General features: G+C 32.5%; 2 protein-coding genes and 2 long non-coding RNA genes across 4 annotated transcripts in view; 1 reads left to right on the top strand and 3 right to left on the bottom strand.

Moving 5' to 3' along the window:
- The window catches only part of LOC117216850 (midasin), a 139,627-nt gene extending 125,825 nt beyond the window's left edge, over nucleotides 1-13,802 (bottom strand). Inside the window, exons 1-15 of the mRNA XM_033463937.1 lie at nucleotides 13,361-13,802; nucleotides 12,662-12,888; nucleotides 11,672-11,911; nucleotides 10,439-11,463; nucleotides 8,899-10,313; nucleotides 8,459-8,726; nucleotides 8,180-8,361; nucleotides 7,887-8,073; nucleotides 7,164-7,808; nucleotides 6,626-7,067; nucleotides 6,127-6,490; nucleotides 5,553-5,870; nucleotides 5,079-5,378; nucleotides 4,680-4,904; nucleotides 4,381-4,509 (exon numbers count right to left, since the gene is read on the bottom strand). Coding sequence (XP_033319828.1) covers nucleotides 4,381-4,509; nucleotides 4,680-4,904; nucleotides 5,079-5,378; nucleotides 5,553-5,870; nucleotides 6,127-6,490; nucleotides 6,626-7,067; nucleotides 7,164-7,808; nucleotides 7,887-8,073; nucleotides 8,180-8,361; nucleotides 8,459-8,726; nucleotides 8,899-10,313; nucleotides 10,439-11,463; nucleotides 11,672-11,911; nucleotides 12,662-12,888; nucleotides 13,361-13,441 — 6,048 coding nt within the window. The 5' untranslated portion in view covers nucleotides 13,442-13,802. The remainder of the gene's footprint in view (nucleotides 1-4,380; nucleotides 4,510-4,679; nucleotides 4,905-5,078; nucleotides 5,379-5,552; nucleotides 5,871-6,126; nucleotides 6,491-6,625; nucleotides 7,068-7,163; nucleotides 7,809-7,886; nucleotides 8,074-8,179; nucleotides 8,362-8,458; nucleotides 8,727-8,898; nucleotides 10,314-10,438; nucleotides 11,464-11,671; nucleotides 11,912-12,661; nucleotides 12,889-13,360) is intronic.
- LOC117216853 lies at nucleotides 1,377-4,724 on the top strand. The gene is made up of 3 exons (XR_004489443.1): nucleotides 1,377-2,638; nucleotides 2,894-4,547; nucleotides 4,641-4,724. It is a non-coding gene; the product is annotated as an uncharacterized LOC117216853 (long non-coding RNA).
- Nucleotides 13,803-14,475: 673 nt separating the features above from the next.
- LOC117217086 (proteasome assembly chaperone 4-like) lies at nucleotides 14,476-15,052 on the bottom strand. The gene has a single exon (XM_033464389.1). The coding sequence runs from the start codon at nucleotides 14,979-14,981 to the stop codon at nucleotides 14,592-14,594; it is 390 nt and encodes a 129-aa protein (XP_033320280.1). The 5' UTR covers nucleotides 14,982-15,052; the 3' UTR covers nucleotides 14,476-14,591.
- A 1,341-nt stretch (nucleotides 15,053-16,393) lies between these two features.
- Nucleotides 16,394-19,116, bottom strand: LOC117217105. The gene is made up of 4 exons (XR_004489475.1): nucleotides 17,927-19,116; nucleotides 17,391-17,861; nucleotides 17,049-17,223; nucleotides 16,394-16,967 (listed from the first exon to the last, which is right to left on the bottom strand). It is a non-coding gene; the product is annotated as an uncharacterized LOC117217105 (long non-coding RNA).
- Between the last annotated feature and the right edge of the window lie 822 nt (nucleotides 19,117-19,938).

Here is a 19,938-nt window from a genome sequence, read left to right as displayed (position 1 = left end):
ACTGTACTGTCTGTTTTCGTTTGAAATATTCTTCAGCCATGAATAAATGTTTAATTCGTGAATAATGGAATTATGTATTCGAATAAAAGACTGTACGATTCTGTATTGACAGCTTCTCATTTACTTCTTTCGATGGTAAGAAATTAACACATTAACGTGACTGTCAAGAATATAATGACGACAGAAATTCGATATAAGAATTTCAGTTCACGGTATATCGAAAAATCTATTTATCAAATGAAATTTAGGAAAATTAGTAAAATTTCAGATTTGTCAAATACGTGGAAGAAACGACACATTTCGAGAAATGTTGTCAAAGTGAAAACGTAATGAGAATAAACTAGTCACTCTGTATATGTGTATATGCAGATAAATATATACCTATACATATATATATATATGTATATGTATGTATATATTATATATTTTCTATGCAAACATTTAGGGATTTCCGGACGTGCATTCTCTAAGTTACTTTTTCTTGTAACAAAAAAAAAAAAAAAATACACGTTTTAATGCACGAGTTTCTCGTTTGTGCTTAAAGATATCTTTCCACTTTTCTCCGTCAAATAAAAATGTTTGAAGTTTGCTGGAAAGGAAATAAAAAAACAGCGGTGGTTTTAATTTAATGGAAAATTTGTCAGATGTTTGCACGCGAGTTCTAAATAATTTCCATCGAAAATGAGAACAATTTTGTCAATACCACCTAATGACAACATCCGCAATCACTTAGTTGCCAACCTTAATATTCGGTTTACGACTTCGCATAACGTGTCCGAGAATTTTGTAAATTTGTATTATATTTAATTTTATATCAATTGTACTGTAATTGAATTTTATAGAAATATTATGGCCGACGTTTTTTCCATTTTTTAACGTTGCCAAACGTATATTTCCTACTTCTAATAAACAGTTGTGACAAGGTCAACTGTATTTTCCCTCATTTGCATATTATTCATACCAGGAGCAACTAAATCTTTGGTAACTGACGCTGATCGAAATTGTTAATGACGACCGATCGACGAAAATTTAAACAAATCTTCACCTAATCGCTGCAAATTTTAATTTGAGAAAAAAAGAATGAATCTTGGAACAGAATTAACTTTTTGATCGAAATTTTCCAAAGTACTCAAAATATACAAAATTCTAAAAGCATACGAAAATCAGCAACATCGATTCATCTTCAAAAAATTAGAAAAATCAACGATCAATTTCTATTATTATTATTATTATTATTATTATTATAAAATATTATTACATACGCGTACTATTAGTTTATAAATATTCCAAGTTTTGTTCAATGAAAATTACTGAGAATATAAGAACGAAATACAAAACACCATCAGTCGCCCGTAACGTTCAAATGTACTGGCACTTTTCGACACAAAATCTAAACAGCCACTCAAACGGTTAAAATATACAGAACTTCAAAAGCATACGAAAATCAGCAACGTCGGTTAATCCTCGACGATCGTTCGAAGAAATTAGAAAAATCAACGATCAATTTCTACGATACAAATCTCACGAAAGCTTCTCATTCTGCACGAATAATTTCCGTAGATGATTTTTAAGAATTTGCATAAATTGTATCTCAAGAACCACCTAACCGCCAAGGAATAAATAAATCATTGAAATATCTAAGAATTGAGATAATGAAAGAACAGTGGAACACGACATCGAATATTTCGTTACTGCGATTATTATTTTATAAATTTTATATATTATATAATAAATTATTTATAATTTAGCAATATTTACGTGGCCAACTGCTGCTTCTTACAATGTAAACTGCGTAAAATCGGCATCATTCGGATCGCAATTCTAGCAATTGCGCGTCATCGCGTTGGATATTTCGATAATGGATCGAACGTAATACAGAATTCATAATATAATTACCACGCAACGCTGAGAATCCGTGCATTCGATCTACGAATGCAAACAGCGATAACTAGAACGTTTATCGGTCGAAATCCTCGAATATAAACTCCATCTGCCTTGCGATAGCGTCTTCACATTTCCAGCTTCCTATACACAACAGTGTCGATGCTAACAAGAGAAAGAGAGAAGAGAATTGCACAACTCGTGACAGTTATAGACCTCTGGTGGGATAATTTCTCACCTAACTATAGCAATAAATTGAGAAATTGTGGCTTGCAGATTATATCACGCGGGTAGAATAGTTACAGAAACGAACTGGTTCCGGTGAGAACAGTTTGCAATTTCGATCGAAATCTTCTGCCGCTCTTTCGTTTGTGGTAGAAAAAGAAGAAAAGAAATAAAAGCGAAATTGAAAACCGTCGTATTTGTTGGAAAAGTTTGTAGGATGAAAATTTCTTTATTATCCGCTCTATTTCTTTGTTTCCATAATTCGTCACGTAGTTCTTGCTTTAGAAAGAAATTTTCCTTTTCTTTTTTTTTTTTTTTCGTCGATGCCGTCGATCGATACGCGTGGAAGGAAATTTAACGCTGGAAATACGCGAGCTGAACCGTAATCCAGCAACATTCGAAAGATGAAAGAAATAAAGTCCGGAAAATCCCTGAAACAATGTCAATTTCTCTGGAAAGACTTTCGTAGGAGAAGGCGGAGCAAACTTACGAACATTACTCGTAAAGTATGTCTTTTAAAAATTATTAGAACGTGAGTGTTAGCCAGAACGACGATAGCGTTAAGGATAATTAATTTAAGTTGATGGATAAACGGTGCCTGGCAGATCGATAGATATTACGCGAAGATCGTGCGAAAACATTGATTGCGATATTTGTATCGTTGATTATACAACAATTATTTGCGTTTATAATATTATAATACTACGACATCGATGTTACTAAGCGTGTAAATAAAGATAGATTATCTTTGACAATGGTAATATTTTTTAATCTTCCTCCGCTTTAGAAACTTCACAAAGGCTGTGATAGTATTGGTGGAACAAAATAATTGTTTAAAAATAATTACTTCATTGATATGTCATACTGCTTAGCGCTAGCTGCATACGTTATTTTGATATTTCGTTGGATTTAAATAGAAGAGGCCCGAGTGGCAACGAGCAACAGGAAAAGTTGCCCGAAGCGAGACTAAAAGCTAGAAGCACTTCAAGTCGTCGGGTACAGACGTTATATTCCAGCTTCTGCGAAAGAAATCTCATTGATCCTTTGGTGGCGTGTGATTATCTAGCCTCTCGAGTCTGACAATGGCGCTCGTCCATCAACTTATAACAGTAAAGACTCCCTCTGGGGCGTTTAATTTCAGTTCTTCAAGAATAACATTGGTTATACGACGAATAGAAAGGAAATAGTACGCCAGATACAGAGCCAATGAAAGAATGGAAGAACTGAGATGAAACGACTATGCAAACGGTACAAGCAAATCGAGTAGAACGTTAACGACGCGATGATAAGAAGATAAATGATAAAGAAAATACAGAAACAGAGTAAACAAATTTTCTCAATGCGATTGTAATAAATTTGAACGCGCAAGCAAATTAATTCAAAAAATTCAAATACGCCGTTTGAATATTTATTAGAGGATGTAACGTGAAATGGATTGTAAATTAAATTAAATTCTTCCACGACTATATTATGCTCCGTCATTCGTAAAATCGTGTTGAAAAATCGATTTGTACGAAAAAGTCGCAATTTCAGTTTCGGCTCAAAGGGAAAAGTTCCATTACGCTACTGCGGACGAATCGATGCACCCATAAAAAAATCCTGTCAGCGGAGAACGGAACTCATTAAACCATGCAAATTTTCCCTCTTTTATTTTTTCCTTATTTTTATCCGAAACGGAGTTGGTCCGGTTGCTGAGATCGCTCTGTGCATAAACGAGTTTAGAAACGCTACTACTTCTACTTAAGCAAGATTGCTGCAACAAATTTGTAAGGAAGAAGCTTACTTGATTTAATTAAAAATTTCAATGTTATCGCTTGATACATTTCCCTTCCTTGTACGTAGTAAACGTATAGTTTTATCTTTTTTAAAAATGATATAGTTTGAATAAAGTTTATGTCACATTGATTGTAGAATTATTAGGCAATAAGAAGCAATGAAACCTGAATTTGATATATTACCAATTACATTTTATGTCATAAATCTACTTCATGATCGCGCATGAAGTAATGTAAATGTCGAGAGCCCATTTTTTTTAATTATCTTGTCTACCAGAGCTGAATTTATTGAATGTTGGTTTATTAGTTATACGGTATTGCTATTTAACATCTACGCTGGAAGCAATGTTGCTTCTCTTCCTAACATTACTAATTAAATTTCAAAATATTTTTTCATACCGTATTCGCATAGTTGCGATTAATGGATAGAATTTTCTGACTTACGAGAGATGCATTAAACGTGCAATCAAAAACATATTACTTTTATAAAATAACTTACCTGTTCGAAGCCGCCTAAAATTTCCGTAGTATCCATCGCAGAATTGACGACGATCGATTTCAGCTCCCGCCCGGCCAGGTTTGCAAGAAGATGTACGAGACTGGTCTTTCCGGTTCCAGATCCACCGATCTGTTACAGAATTGATACATATATTAGTTAATAAAATGGTATATAATTAATATTTGTAGCATTACGTAATTATATAAATTGTATAAGAATTATTTAAAAGAGCAGATAAGACGCAAATAATTATTCGATAGTTTGTTCGAGGAAGTTAAACCAGTTTGCAAACTACTTACGAGAATGGCCATCCAATTCATGTTAACACACTGCGCAAGTCCCTTGAGGACAGTTTTCTGCTCCCTCAGGAGTAATAAATCATCATTCTCGTACACTGCAGAATCGCTGCGATCCAATATTTCGTCTCCCAAAAAGACCTTCTTTCTCGTCAAGTGGACTACGTACTCTGGATCTGGTAAAGGCCAATCATTTTGTAAGAAAATCTTATTATATATCTCGATCACCTGTAATTAAAAAACATTTAATAGTTAGATAGAAGTTTATTTCATCATATATTGTAAGAAATACATTGTAAGATTGTAAAGACATGAAATTTAATTACACAGCAAATAATATTCTCGTGAATTAAAATTATTGATATTATAAATATTAAAAACTTTACGTTATATACGTCTTACATTTTTTTTATCTTCATTTGTCCTCATTCTATCAACGTAAATCAGTTGAGCACCATTTCCGGGATTGAAAATCTTTTTTGAACTTTTTTTGAAAGCTGCCATGGTTATTTCACACCACCTAGTGACATCTCTAAGATTCATTTCCCAAGGTGATCCCGAATGGCCCCAAGTAGTTCCAACTTGAGAGCTCAATTCTTCGTTAAACTGAATCATCTTATCGAGTAAATCTTCTGGCAGCTCCGGAAATTGAACATTTAAAATGAATTTTAGATCCCTCTGTTCCAAAGCATCCACAAAAACCTAAAACAGCAAAAGAAGCAAAATCATGATAACTCTACCTTTAATAATCAAGAAAAGATGGATCATTATATTTTTATACGGCTTTTTCCTAATATTATTTATTATCATCTCCTTATTATAGCAATATATGTGTTCTTCTATTACTCTTTTGTTTTGAATATAAAAAGCACTTACTTGTGTGAAACGGTTCAAGAATGACTTTGGAAGTCCCCTTCTAGCTCCACCTTGACGAAGAGGATTTTGACAACCAAATAATCGAGTTCCTGGCTTTACGATGAAAGACATTCCTAATTCCGGGATGTAAACTTCACCACGATGATCGAGACAGGCGTTTAATCCTTCGAGAACTGATTGGGATGCAAGATTCAATTCATCCAGAAGAATCCAATCCCCATTTTTTAGAGCTCTTAAGAAAGGACCATCCCTCCATGAGAATTCACCAGGCTTCCCTCCCTCCACTGGTAAATCCGCTCCGAATAAATCCGAAATATCCTACGTAATATTTAAAAATTTTATAATAATAAGTTTTAACATTTTGGCTCAATTGAATTCTTTTCTTCTTTTTTTTTACAAAAGACTCATAAACGACATTTTAAGTCTTATAAAATAAATGCAATACATTAAAACAGATAATACTATAAAATTACAAACTTAATATTACAGTATACAGAAATAGCAAATCATCTTATTTCATTTAGTTGACTTACTTAAAAAATTATATAATAAAGAAAAAAGAAGGAATAGTTACCGTTTGATCGCTTAAATTTAATCTAAGAAGACGATGTCCAGATGCTCTGGCAAGTGCAGAAACTAAACTAGTTTTGCCAACTCCTGGACTACCTTCCAATAGAATTGGTTTCTTTAATTGCAAAGCACGTAAAACTTTCAGAGTATTCATTTTTGTTGTTGGGCTTGCAAAAGCAAATCCTACATTGCTTGGAATTTGTACATTTCCCTTCTTAATATAAAATGGATGTATTCCAAATTTATCCTTATAATTGTCGACATCAAATTCTTCATTGTTTAATATTAATTCAGATTTTAATGTATTCTGTATTTGCTGTTTAATAAATTTCAATGCAGAATCCTTAAAACTTTTCAACTTCTTTGAACTAAAATAATTTAAAATATTTCGATAAAAAGCTAATTAATATAATTATAATTAACTAATACATAATATGATTCATTAAAATAGAATTTGATTAAAATTTTATAAAACCCAATTGATAATAATTCATAGCACTTACTTTTCTGCTGCAGTTAAACCAGATCCAAGCCCATCAATATAGCTTAAAGCTGCACCATGGAAAAAAGCATCTCCTATTCCTAAATCTTCACAAGAATTAACAAAATTCACCCATGTAAGGATATCTCTGACACTAACGACAAGCTTTTTTCCTATTTCTGTAGTTTGTATCCACTTTATGAATCCTATTATTGCTGCTGGAACAGCTTCCTTGTATTCTTTACGTAGATTGTGTACCATAATACACTTGAGATCGTCCAATGAAACACAACCTTCGCACCAAATTTCCGTGAATCTATTCCTAAGAGCTGGTGAAAGTTCTTTTTTGCCATAATCACCACCAGGATTCATTGTACCAACGAAGATGAAATTTTCATGTGCAGTAACCGTTGCATTTTCTTCAGTTGATGGCTTTTCAGCAATTAAAAGTTTACGTTCAGGTTCTAGAAAAAATTAATTAATTCTAATATTATTTAAATAAAACAATCTTAATTAAATACCTGTTATGTGATTAAAAATAATTCAAGATAATAAATTACCTAGAAGAGAGTTCAGTCTTTCAAGTACGCTATCGTCTGCCAAAGAGATTTCATCTACTAAAAAGAAGCCTCCACCTTTCATGGATTTCACTAAAGGACCATCAACCCATTCGAACAATTTCTGATTTTCTCTATGTTCTCTAACTGGACGGAGACTTCCAAGAAAATCAGAAGCTTCTGTATGCATATGGCAGTTGACAATACTAAGTTCTTGTTGTCTAATTACAGACAATAGTTGACAAACTGTAGTTTTTCCACCTCCTGTTTCACCAATTAAAAGAACTGGCTCTTTAAAGTCACAGGCTTTCGAGAGAAGTACTGCCATTTTACGCATTTGATATGTCCAGACTACATGTTCAAATCCTGGAATCTTCTTTGACAAAAGAGATTCCAAGATTGGCTTAGTCACAGTAGAAGTTTTTTCAGAGAGTGAAAATAGAGCATCTGGACTAACATCTCTTTTTAAATGTTTCTTTAGCACTTCTATGATTTCTAAACATTCTTCTGAGTGACGAACTTTTGAAGAGAGAACCAAATATCCTTCATCTGCTAAATGTTGACTCCAATCATATAAAGTGCCTACAATATTGGGTGCCAGGTGATATCTTTCAGCCCAGCGAAACAAATCTCTAAGGGTTATGAACCCTACAAAAAATGGGAAAATTACCTTCTTAAATGACAAAAATATTTACTAATAAATAATGCGTTAAAACAATAATATACCTCTTTTTCCCGCAAAAGTTGCAGTACCCTTTCTTCGTACTTGAAGTTCTGTCATTACATTGATTACTTGCTTGCAATATGTTTCTGGCATCTTACACCTTTTGTGTAGAATTATTTGGAGTTCTTTAGGTGGAATTTCATCAAAATGTAACTCGACAAATCGATTTCTAAATGCACGTGATAATACCTAGTAACAAATAGGAATAAAAAATCACATGAAATACTAACAAGAAATTATTTGTTATAGACCAATACATTTATTTAAAATGGATTATTTGTTTATAAAATATTACCTTTCTTCCACCATATAAACCTGGAGGATTTTGCGTAGCAAAAAGCATGAAATTATCATGTGCTTTTACAATTTGTTGAGTTTCAGGAATAAACAACTCTCTATTATCATCAAGAACTCTATTCAAAGCTTCTAAAACATCGCTAGGTGCTAAATTTAACTCGTCCAAAATTATCCAATATCCTGAAGAATATTAAATTATTTTAGAAGTATAAAAATAAATAATTGAAACATGTAATATCATAATAAAAAGGATAATCAAAAATTAAATTTATCGTACCTCTCCGCATAGCGTCTACTAGAATACCCTCTTTAAAAACTAACTTTCCTGAAGAATCAGCTACATAGGTACCAACGTATTCCTGCAGGTCTGTGTGTTCATGATTATTAATTCGTACACAGGTATGTCCAGAAGCCTTCGCTAAGTATGTTATCAAACTGGTCTTTCCTACTGAAGTATCCCCTTGCAGTAATACAGGCATTTTACCAATAGATACCACTCGCACTAAGTCTTTCAAATTTTGCTTCACTGTTTCTGTGAGGATATACTAAAATCAAAGAAAATATAAAAGTTTTATTTATTTTACCTTTATCTTACTTTGCCTACAAGATCTGTCTTTTTTTAATATATACATATTTAACACACTGCTTAATTTTTATAGCAATGAAAGCTAAAAACTTCTTACTAGTAAAAATCTCTTTAAAAAAATACAAACTTACATTTTCTGGAATCTGTGGCTCAAGATCACCTCTAGAGATCCAATAGCCCTCAAAACATATAAAACTCTCAGCATGACCACGTGGCCTTGGAATTGGAGTTCCAATAACAGCGCTGGCAGCTTTTTCTCCCAAGATAGCCTTTACAATCATTCTTTGTACTATTGGGTAAGATTTACTATCTAACTGTGTTAGAAAACTTAAACAAAATGCTTCATATAAGGATCTCATTATATTTCTACAAGGATTCTGTGCAGATACACTTAGAGCACGACATAGTGTTCTCAAACTGTAATGTGGCTTATGCCCAGTTCCATCAAGAAGACTGGTTTCTGCTTCTTTCCTGACACTTAAGTAAAATTTGACAATATTTTCAATTTTTTCTGGTGGCAGATTTAAGTCATTCAGATATGAACTCATTAGAAGTTGTAAATCTGATTTTTCTGTGAGTTCATCAACAAAGAATTCTGTAAATCTATTCCTCAGACCCATGGGAAGATCTTTTTTCCCAACATCTGTTGCAGGATTCATACAAGCAAAAATTGCAAAGTCTTTGTGTCTTTTAATTGGTTCTTTGTCTCCACGCTCTAACAAAGAAAGAGATCCGCAAGATCCTTCTAATAAACCAGAAAGACATTCTAATGTTTCTGCAGTAGCTAAATTTATCTCATCTAACAAAACCCAGTCTCCATTTTTCAGTGCTTTGACTAAACTACCCTCTACAAATGAAAATGCTAAAGAAAATTGACTCTGCACCTGAGACTGAAGTTTTTCTAATTTCTCTGCTAGTTTCTCCCATTTCTTTAAAACTTCTACCTCATTGTGATTTTTTGTAGACATCTTCAGTCTTTTCAAAGCAGCACTAGTGCTATGAATCATTAAAGTAATCAATATCTTCCATTTTCTTTCTTCAAAGCAACGCCCAATATGATTCAAATATTTTAAGTTTGGTTCAATTGCAAAATAAGATCGAAATAAAATCTCGAATTCTTCGCGAATTGGAAGAATCAGAAGTTTAAGATCTACCGGTTTGTAGCCACCAAGTAAATCTGTACTTTCACTCTGTTGGTTCATATTTATTACTACCAACTTGTGGCCTGTTATCTGCGCAAGGTATTGTACACAACTTGTTTTCCCTGTGCCAGTTTCTCCAACTAGAAGAACTGGCTCTTTCTGTACAATACAACTAGCTATTCTTTCCAAAAGACATACAGATGGTCTTGTATAAGAAAAATTGGAACTTCTAGACTCTATTTTAACTCTATCAGCTTTTTTTATCTCTAACTTTGCTCTACCAACAATAAGACATTCTTTGTGGAGATTTACAGATGGTTTATGTACTTGGGAAAAAAATTCTGCTTTTGTTTTTACAATACCCAATTTGTGTGCCACAGCTATTGCCAAATTTAAACGTTGTACTGAAATAAAAAGACAACAACATGATTCATCACTTATGAAATTTTTTTATAAGAACATTCAATTGCAGTATTATAAACAATCATTCAGCAATAATAGATATTTTTATAAAGTATACTTTACATACCGGAATTAGGCACAGAGCAGCAGAAGACATCTAAAGCATCTTGAAAGATTTTCAGGCCTGAAGCAGGTGAGGATACATCAAAATCAACTACAGCTCTAAAGCACCACTTAATCAAATCCCTGGTAGAAATTTGTCTAGTATTCTTTACACTATTCACAATGTCATCTTCATGGTTTCCAGCAGAAAACAATAAAAACACATCAACCATTTTTACAGCTACCGTATGCAATATTGGAAATAAGGTTTGGACAATTGTAACGAGTTCTTTCTTTGATAAAGATTCTATGTTAACACAAGACCACTGTTTCTGCATTGGCATTTGAAATGATTTTTGTGTTCCTCCAGAACTCAATCTTCTAGTAACAAACAACTGAAACCCACTTTTCACGTGTATCAAGTCTCTGTATCCAGGGACTGATAATGTTTTAGTTTCTATAAGTTGTCCAATAACGCTAATAACATCTGTCGCAGCGCAGTCAATATCTTCTAAAAGCAGCCATTTGCCAGATGATACAGCTTCAGTCAATATTCCTGGTTGCCATAAAAATTCTCCAGGAATATCAGTACATCTGTACATTCCTAATAACATTTTAGAATCTGTTTGATCACCTAATTGCACTTTTGCAAATTTCTGTGCATCGTGACCAGTAGCTTGAGCTAAAAACTCTATTAATGCAGTCTTTCCAGAACCAACTGTACCTTGTAAACATACACATTTATTGGAAGAGACTGCCAAAGCTAAATTTCGTAAATTTTGTCGTGTAGATGGTACAGGAACTAGATTCAATTCCTTTTTATTTCCAGATTTTTCAAATATTGGAAGTAAAATTCCTCCAATGGAAACTACAGAAGGTACATCAGGAATTCCATTTATTTCTTTGGTATCTTCACATGTTATATTATTTCGATTAACTTCTTTACTTTTAACAAAGTACTCTTGATTGTTAGAAACAAAATCACTCACATGAGATAGATAGGAAGATTCTGACATTCCTAATACAATAGAAATACAATTTATTGCTACCCTGAAAGATAATTAAAAATTATTCTTGTATATTTTGTTTTGACTTAAGACACTTTTTTATTTTACTTATTTAAAACGGAATTTTATCAAATTTGTCCCTAAACAATTACTCCATTTAATAAAAATCATTGGATTAAAATCTTTTCCTAGTAGTAATTTTATTTAAAATATTAAAAGGAGATATCATATTTTTTAATTTCATATCTTACCATCTAACACCACTATCTTCATGAGTCAGATATTTATAAAATTTAGACCAATTCCACGCATATTTAAAGTGTATTGGTGCACTACATAGAATATCATAACAAGCAGTTACTAAATCATAATCAGATACTTTTGTGACAGATATTACTCTTTGCCTATTACGTCTTTTTAAAGGAGGACCATGATCGACTTCTATAAATTCAAATGGAGCTGGATTTACATCAAAATAATGTAGAACAAATCTGTAATAAAACAATATTCATTTAAAAATAAATTTCAAATTTTATATCATTTAAATATATCTTATAATTATTTTCAATAGAGAACTGTTGGCAATAATTATTTTTTAAATAATTAATAATTTTTTATGTTTCTGTAATTATATATTTGATTCGTAGAAAACATATTTTATACTACTGAATACTGCTATAAAATAAACAAGACTTTTCCAAACATACTTTTCAACGTTACAGTTTAATATAATTATGCTATGAAGTATACAAATTTTCATACTACTAAACACAAACAACTATGTTTACATATTTACAAAGTAAGAAAAAGATTACTTGTATATGTCTGTACTAAATTAATAATACAACTAAGAAAACAATATAGAATACTGTGTTACAAAGACCTTTAATTTTTTCCAAATATATTTTATATTTATTACACATTTCATCAATTGATAATCCTAAATTTGAGTAATAAAAAGAGTATAATACACAGAGTATCAGAAAAATATTGTTTGTATCCTTGCAGGATATTCTCCAACCTGAAAAATTCAACCTAAAATGTTATGGAACATGAAAGAATTATAATGTTGAATAAAGTACTATTCAACCTACAATATATTGCCTATAAGTAAGAGAACATAATTTCATGATGATATTTTCACTGTTAATAATCACATATTAGTGCAAAAAAAATATATATATATACATACAAAATAATATAAAATATAAAGTATTCTACGTAACATTAAAAATACATACACTAATATATCCCGATTCTTGGAAAGTAATTTGGCTAAGATAACTGAATTTAATTTATGAATCAAATCTTCGTCATCAAAGGAAATTTTATCCATTGAAATGCTTTTCATAATTAATGCTGGCAATAATTGTGGGAAACATTCTGCAACATCCTCCGTGGTTTCTGGATTCATTAAGAATTCACATAAAATGTCTAAAATTTGTTTATGCTCATCCTCGCTTGGTTCCTACAGTAAAATTACACAATGTTATGAAATAAGATTAATGAAATATATTTTGAAGAATATAACATTATTAAATAATGAAAAAGTAAGACACATGGTACATTTTAATCGAAACTCAATTTAAAAATAAACAGTAATTAAAACATTAGAAAAAGTTCTGCATTTTCTATAAATTTGTCATGTTTATTTCGCGTATTAAATTAAATGAATGAATAAAATGAACATTGTATGTGTTACAAATGTGTTACACAGTTTGAAGGTATATTATTTTCATCCATTTATTATATATTAAAAATTAGATGAAAATATTACTAAAACATATAATTACTAATAGTAACTTACAAAACAATGTGAAATTTATACAATAAGAAATAGTAATAGCATAGAAAAATAAGAACAGAGATATTGATAATTATGATGTTAACAAACGAAAAGAGGATATTTAAAATATTTCAAAAAGATGTTTCTTACTTACTTTGTCAATTCTAAAAAATGAGAGTTTCTGCACATACTTTTCGTCTCGTTTAATAAATACCGACAAACTTTGTGAAAACATATTTGAAAAACTAAAAATCAAGTTACACGTGCAATGCCGGATAAATATTGAAATCAATGCGTAAGTAACCACGTGTTTACGATCAGTGGCCAATGTTCGGATGTTCCTTTTTAAGGCGTACAATTCCTCGACCCATAACAAAAAAAATCCCTAGATTACTTGGGGTTTCTTAAAACTAAAAACCTACCTATCATAAGTTTGCCATCATTATGAAATGTAAGATCAAGTATGTAGTTTAAATTCGAAGCTAAAAAATAATTGCAACGATTTCATTCGTAAATTACGTATTATTAATGTAATTTGCTACAAGTAAAAATAATTTCATATAAGCAGATATTAAGAATTTCATGATTTATAAATTATTAATGAAAAGTTAAGTATTAACTTTAATTTCAAAATTCAAATAATATACATTTTTTAAATGTATATAAATGTTCTTTCATCTGTCTTTATTGTAAAGGAAGGAAAGATGTCTATTAAGTTGCTTCTTTAATAGAAATAAAAATAGTATTTTTATATATATAATAGTATGTTATAGATGATTTTGAGTATTATTTTGTCATAGTGCTTAAAATAAGTGCCATTACTATTATGTATTTGATATATGAGAAGTGACAATTTTAATTAATTTAGTTTTTCTAATAAAATTGATATGTTTTGTTATAATATTATAGTATGAATGTTGTCATCATATATATGTAACATTGTTACAATACAATTAATATTTTCAACTTATAGATCATCTTCAGACTATATCACAAGAATTATGCATAACTATTTGAAACAATTATATGGAACAATGATAAAAGGTAATAATATGTAATCTTTTAACCACTTGCAATGAAATTGTTTATATATATATAAATTGGCAATTTAGACGATGAAATTCAAATTAGTTCTTTTATCATATGATAAAATGTCAAATCATTTTATTTGCAAGAATAAATATTTGTTTCTGTGAAGTATTAAGACCACACTTAGCACTTATTACACAATTTAAAATTTAAGATACTTAAAATAAATAAGAATACCTATTTTATATATAAATCAAGTTTAATACGAAATATACAAGGCTTAAATGTAAACACATGTTCTGGACAGTATAAAAATTGTACTTTTAGAATGTCTCTGTACAACTTATTAATATAAATCAGAAAATCTCAGGATGTGAGTTAAATTCATCTTGTAACTTCCTCTCAATTGCATGTAGAGATAGGTTATCAACCTGGACGTTAAAGCTGACATAAACAGCTATTGAAAGTTTCTTTGAAAGTCTCTTGGCAAGACTGGTTGAAAATTCATTGGCAATTGATCCCATAATCTTCGTTGTAAGTGGTTCCTTTTCGTATGGTGATTTGATTGCGAATGACAAATCATTCATGGTATTCTCATTATAATCACCTACCCACAGATAGAGGGAATTTTCCATTTTAATTACATGACATGAGATTGACAAGTCATCGATTTTTGCCACAAAATTGTGAAACTTAACGTTACAATCGCTATTCGTTATTTCTTCTACTTCTGACTGATTTTCCATGTTTTAACTATTGTTCAGCTCGTTTGTTTTTGATTTCAGATCTGCTGACTACGAGTCTATTTACTCTACAGGCGAATCAGTGGAACTAACACGAAGTACAATTTTCAACCGATAGATAACGCTACCATGCGCAAAATAGCGCATTTTACATTAAACGAATGTAACTAATTAATTAAGTAAGTAATTAGAACAAAATATATACATATTTTCACAATGTATACATAAAAGTCTTTTCCATAAGGGGGATATATTTTGAAGAATTTTCCCTGTTATCAATTGAATAAAAAAGTTAGAATTAAAAGTTAAATTAATTAAATTTTGCCAGCGATAACTGCTCTAACAATTGTATTTTACTCGTTAATTTATAGTTTAATTTACGATTCTTTTTAGATATAAACACATACGCCTTTTTGCTATATGAAAAATTGAAAAATTAACAGGGTTTCAGAATTGAAGTAAAAATAATATCTCATTTTTACAGCAGTCTACGCTTGGTATAATAAAAAAGTTAACGATTATGACAATTACAATAACTATGCAAGAATTAATTCTAAAACCAATTCTAAACTATGACTTTAAAATGTTTTCCCATATGTCCGTACCGTAAGACATGACATAAAAGGTGAGTGTTTTTAAGTCACCCGTTATACCTAGCGAAGCTTATTGATATACCTGCAGCAGAATCACCTGCATGTGCAGTGAGCTGTATACCTAAGCCTCTAAACGGTCGCGGCGCGTATAATTTATGAATTATTATTTTGTACTATAATGTTGGCCCCACTGTACGCGCGGCTGTTCAAGCCGCACCAATGGGGAGTCCCATCTTGTTGGAAACTGAGATAAAAAGCACCGCCATTGGCGTAATCTCTTCAAAAACCAGAAATTTAGGATAAATCTACTAAAACGATACATCTTTACCTTGAAATTGAATTTTTTTTGCCAAATATGTACATTGTTTTAAATGTTATACGAATATTATAATTATTCTGATTTCCGGTATTTTCGTTTATTTTATCTAGTGGAAAATAATTGTCCTATTCTTTGTTTCAGTATCTTTTCATAATATGGATATCTCTTCGCTTCTCAGTAAAAAGGAAGGATCTATGCTTGCGAAGTAATTCTTATATTCAGTAAGATACGAAGTTCTGTTTAAATCCTCTACTATAATCATCCATCACGAACAATGTGATGTCCAATTAATTCTGAATTAATTAAACAGTCGCACGTTTCAGCCGATATAACGAATTCACGATTTCAGTAATTGATTTTGAGTTTATTAATAACCTCGAGGATCGTGTTTAATTAGAAATGTATTATGTAAATTGACTCAGCAGAAGTAGTCTCTAATTTATTACGTATTTTACATGAAACAGACTCTACATTGTGTTATATAAATTGCATATAATTACGGCAATCTTATCTAATTATCCAAGATCCATAAAGTTGTTTATTCGTATCACGACGAAGGAACTAGGGAGAAGGAGATTGTAAAACACAGGAGGAAAGAAAGGAAATTATTTGAATTCCCCCCCCCCCTTTTTTGTCATTTTTACGACGTGATTTCAGATATAAAATTTGCACAAAATTCATAGATTTCATACGAAATCCGTATGAAATGTATCTGGATAACAGAAAACTTTTATTTTCCTTATAACAGTAAATTATATTTTATTTCGAAGTAAGAAATCAATGATCATTAATACTTTTACCTTTGGATATTATGCTTTTAATACGAATGGTATTCGATTTTATTTATCGACTTAAGTTACAGGTAATTTAATTAATATCTTTGCTTTTATATCTTATACATGGCAGAATCAAAGTATTGATTTAAAAAGATATTCATGCTTGTTACGTCGTACAATTAATTTCCTTATTGCTCTTGTTAACTGGTAATTTTCGATGTTCCACGGTGTTTCCCTTTATTATTAGTAGACATAAAACGTTAGCGTCGATAGAACATAGAAGCTCAAAGCAAATAATTATCTACGTGGGATACATATAATTACATATATGTATTCTACTTTCTTTTTTATGTATACTTCCTTACTGTGTTTTTTTACCTACCAACTTTTTCCCATTGAAGATAGATGGTCTCCCGAACATTTCTACTTTTTTCCTTATCTTTGTCCTACAAGGCCTGTATTTATGGAAATGGGAAGTGCTATATCAGATCTTTACAAGTACTATGCTTTCGTATCTTTCTATCCTTTATATTGTCATTGAGAGAAACGAAATAATTCTGCAACAAATCGTTAATAATATATATCTTCTCATAGTTAATTATGTTCTATCCATATTTCATGAAATATATGTAGACGTATATGTAGACATTTAAAACTGTATTTTCTGACAATGGAAAAGCCAACAAAATTGATTAAAATTATTTTCATTTAACTTAACATTCACCTTAAGTTTTATCAAACTGTGTTCTTCGTTTTTCTAGAAAAACATTTAACCTGCGCCAACGACGAGAGCGCGCTGAAAATGCTGGTTTTCATCCGATCGCCAGAGTTAAGCAGCGCGCGGCACGGAGAGATACTAAGATGGGTGACCGCCCCTTAGGAATTCCGTGCGCCGTTGGTAACCCATCCTTTTATTTTTTTTTAGCAGATATTAGAAAATGTAAACAAAGAAGATCCACGAAAGACCTCTTTTTTTCTTGAAAAGAAATCGTCCGCGTATTTTCAAGCTACGCTACGTTCATATCATAAGCAACGCGCTATTCAAATCACTCTCTCTGTTGCAGCGAGTTATCGGCTCTTCAAATTTCAAGTATTCTAACCTGTCTTCTCACCTACGTACATATATCTACGTACATGGCATCCTCGCCCTCGTTTCGATAACGAGAGCAACGTTTGTCTAGCGAAGAAGTTGGAACTGTGCGCATCAAGAGAATTTAAATGGCAATAAGTCGTAAGAACCGTGTGAGTATAATTCGTTACCTTGCTCATGTTCTCTCTAACTGCAGCATTCCGTCAGCTCCATCTCTAAGTGTCTAAACAAAACACCCTTTTGTAGAAACCAATAAACTGACTGTCTTAGAGAATTCTTCATAGAGTGTGTATATCAAGGCGAGCAACAGCATATCGCTTCTGACCCAAGCCAAGTGGTTGTCCGAAGATAGAGAGGAGGATGGTACCTCGCGCTGCTCGTTGCCCCACCCGTGGATATTCCGGTCTAACCAAACAAGTATCGCCTCTGTCGGTCGGTATCTCGGCCCGTAGATCGGATCGCGATCGATAGTTACGCCAATGGGTTGAAACGAGGCAACAGAGAGAGAAAGAGAAAGAAGAGAAAGGTGAAGAGAGAGGCGGCCGATGGCGCGGCAGGTAGAGGCGAGGGTCTCGGCCCGTGTATACTATAATTACGAGTAACTCAGCCACATTTGCGTTGATCCGACACCTTAAAGATAACATTTAGCGGCCCCTTTTATCTCCGCGGCAAACAAACCAATTTATACCTCAGCTCGCTTTGTGCCTGGCTCTGTCTCTGTTTCACCAATGCTCAGCCTCGCTCTCCTCCTCTCTATCGCCGAAAAAAACCCCGCCCCGAACTACGAATTAGGAGCATCCTTCTCCTCCTTTTACCATCTTGCTTGCTCTCGTGCCTCTCCTTTACTTCCCTTTGTGCTGCTTCTTTCCTTGCATCTTCCTCCTCTTCGTCTTCGCCTGTTTCTTCCTCCGCTATTTTCCTCCTCTTCTTGTTCTTCGCTGATTTTCGTCTTCTTCTTCGCAGGCTATTTTGCTCGTGTCCTTGATCCTATTCTGGGGTCTTCGTCGCTTTCTCGCGCTGCTGCCTTGGCCGCTCGTTCGTCCTGGTTTGTCGGTGGTCGTTAGATTTTGGTACGAGCGTCTTGATGTAACTCTTGATGTCCCGCTGCTCTTCTGTTCCTTTTTTCTTTTCTGGTATTTCGCGGAGGAATTTCAATTTTCGTAGCAATTACGGCGGAGTTTCTTTCAACCGGTCTTTATGCGACCTCAACTGGATGAATGAATGACCGGTTAATCCAAGGATACGCGTAGATTCCAGATATCATACACGCCAGATGACACATAGAAGAAAAGGCGCTTAAACACAGACTCCTTTCACTTCCTAAACACCGTAAGTATTACGTTGACATATCGTAGAAATATTTTTCACAATTTCTATACATTCATGCGCACGATTAAACTGTCCAATCAAAATTCGCAAGTACATGAACATCCGTGTCTCGTTGATTTTTTAATCGTCTTAATAACGTTTACGTATACCGTTGCCAGAGAAGAAGAAGAAGAAGAAGAAGAAGAAGAAGAAGCAAAATTTGGACGAAGAAAACCGATAGAGTGGCAGATTGTACGGAGAGACGTGCAGCGGAAGATTGAAATTAATCAGCTCTTGGACGGATCGTTATTTCTATTATCCTGCGTTTCGCTCTCAGCAAGTTTCACAGCGAAGGACAGCGGACTTTCTCAAATTTCACGTGTATTATTTACTCAATTGGTCACGGTTCTTCCCTCTCGCTGGCCTTCTTAATAGACGGCCAGATGGAGTTAGTCAATGCCTAATGAATTACTTATCGCTGAGGGAGGATCGGGGCAGCGAGAAAAGGGCGAGGGAGATTTGATTAATGATTATAGTTGTTCGGTTAACATCTGAGATTCCGCTTTTTTCTCCCCTGCTGTATTATTGGCTTCTACTGTAAACTTATTAACCTTACGTTTTCATCCGTCCTTCCTTTTGTATGTTTTCTTTGTGAATAATTATATATGGGAGGCAGGCTCGGGTAAATTTGATTTCTAATACAAATAAAAAATAACTACTCGAAAGAGGGGGTCGTTTGTTGCTTTTAACTGAAGAAACGACAGAGGGAAAAATATCAATCGTTTTATGGCGAGCTATTTAATAGCGACATAATTATAGAAGCAAAAGCAAGAGCAACACGAACGAGCAAATTTATATAAGCGAAAATTTATCG

Source organism: Bombus bifarius, unplaced genomic scaffold (assembly GCF_011952205.1).
Source record: "Bombus bifarius isolate JDL3187 unplaced genomic scaffold, Bbif_JDL3187 scf7180000007974, whole genome shotgun sequence".
In the NCBI taxonomy this organism is placed as follows: Eukaryota; Metazoa; Arthropoda; class Insecta; order Hymenoptera; family Apidae; genus Bombus; species Bombus bifarius.
Note: the sequence above shows the minus strand (reverse complement) of the source record. Positions and strands in the feature narration are given on the sequence as shown.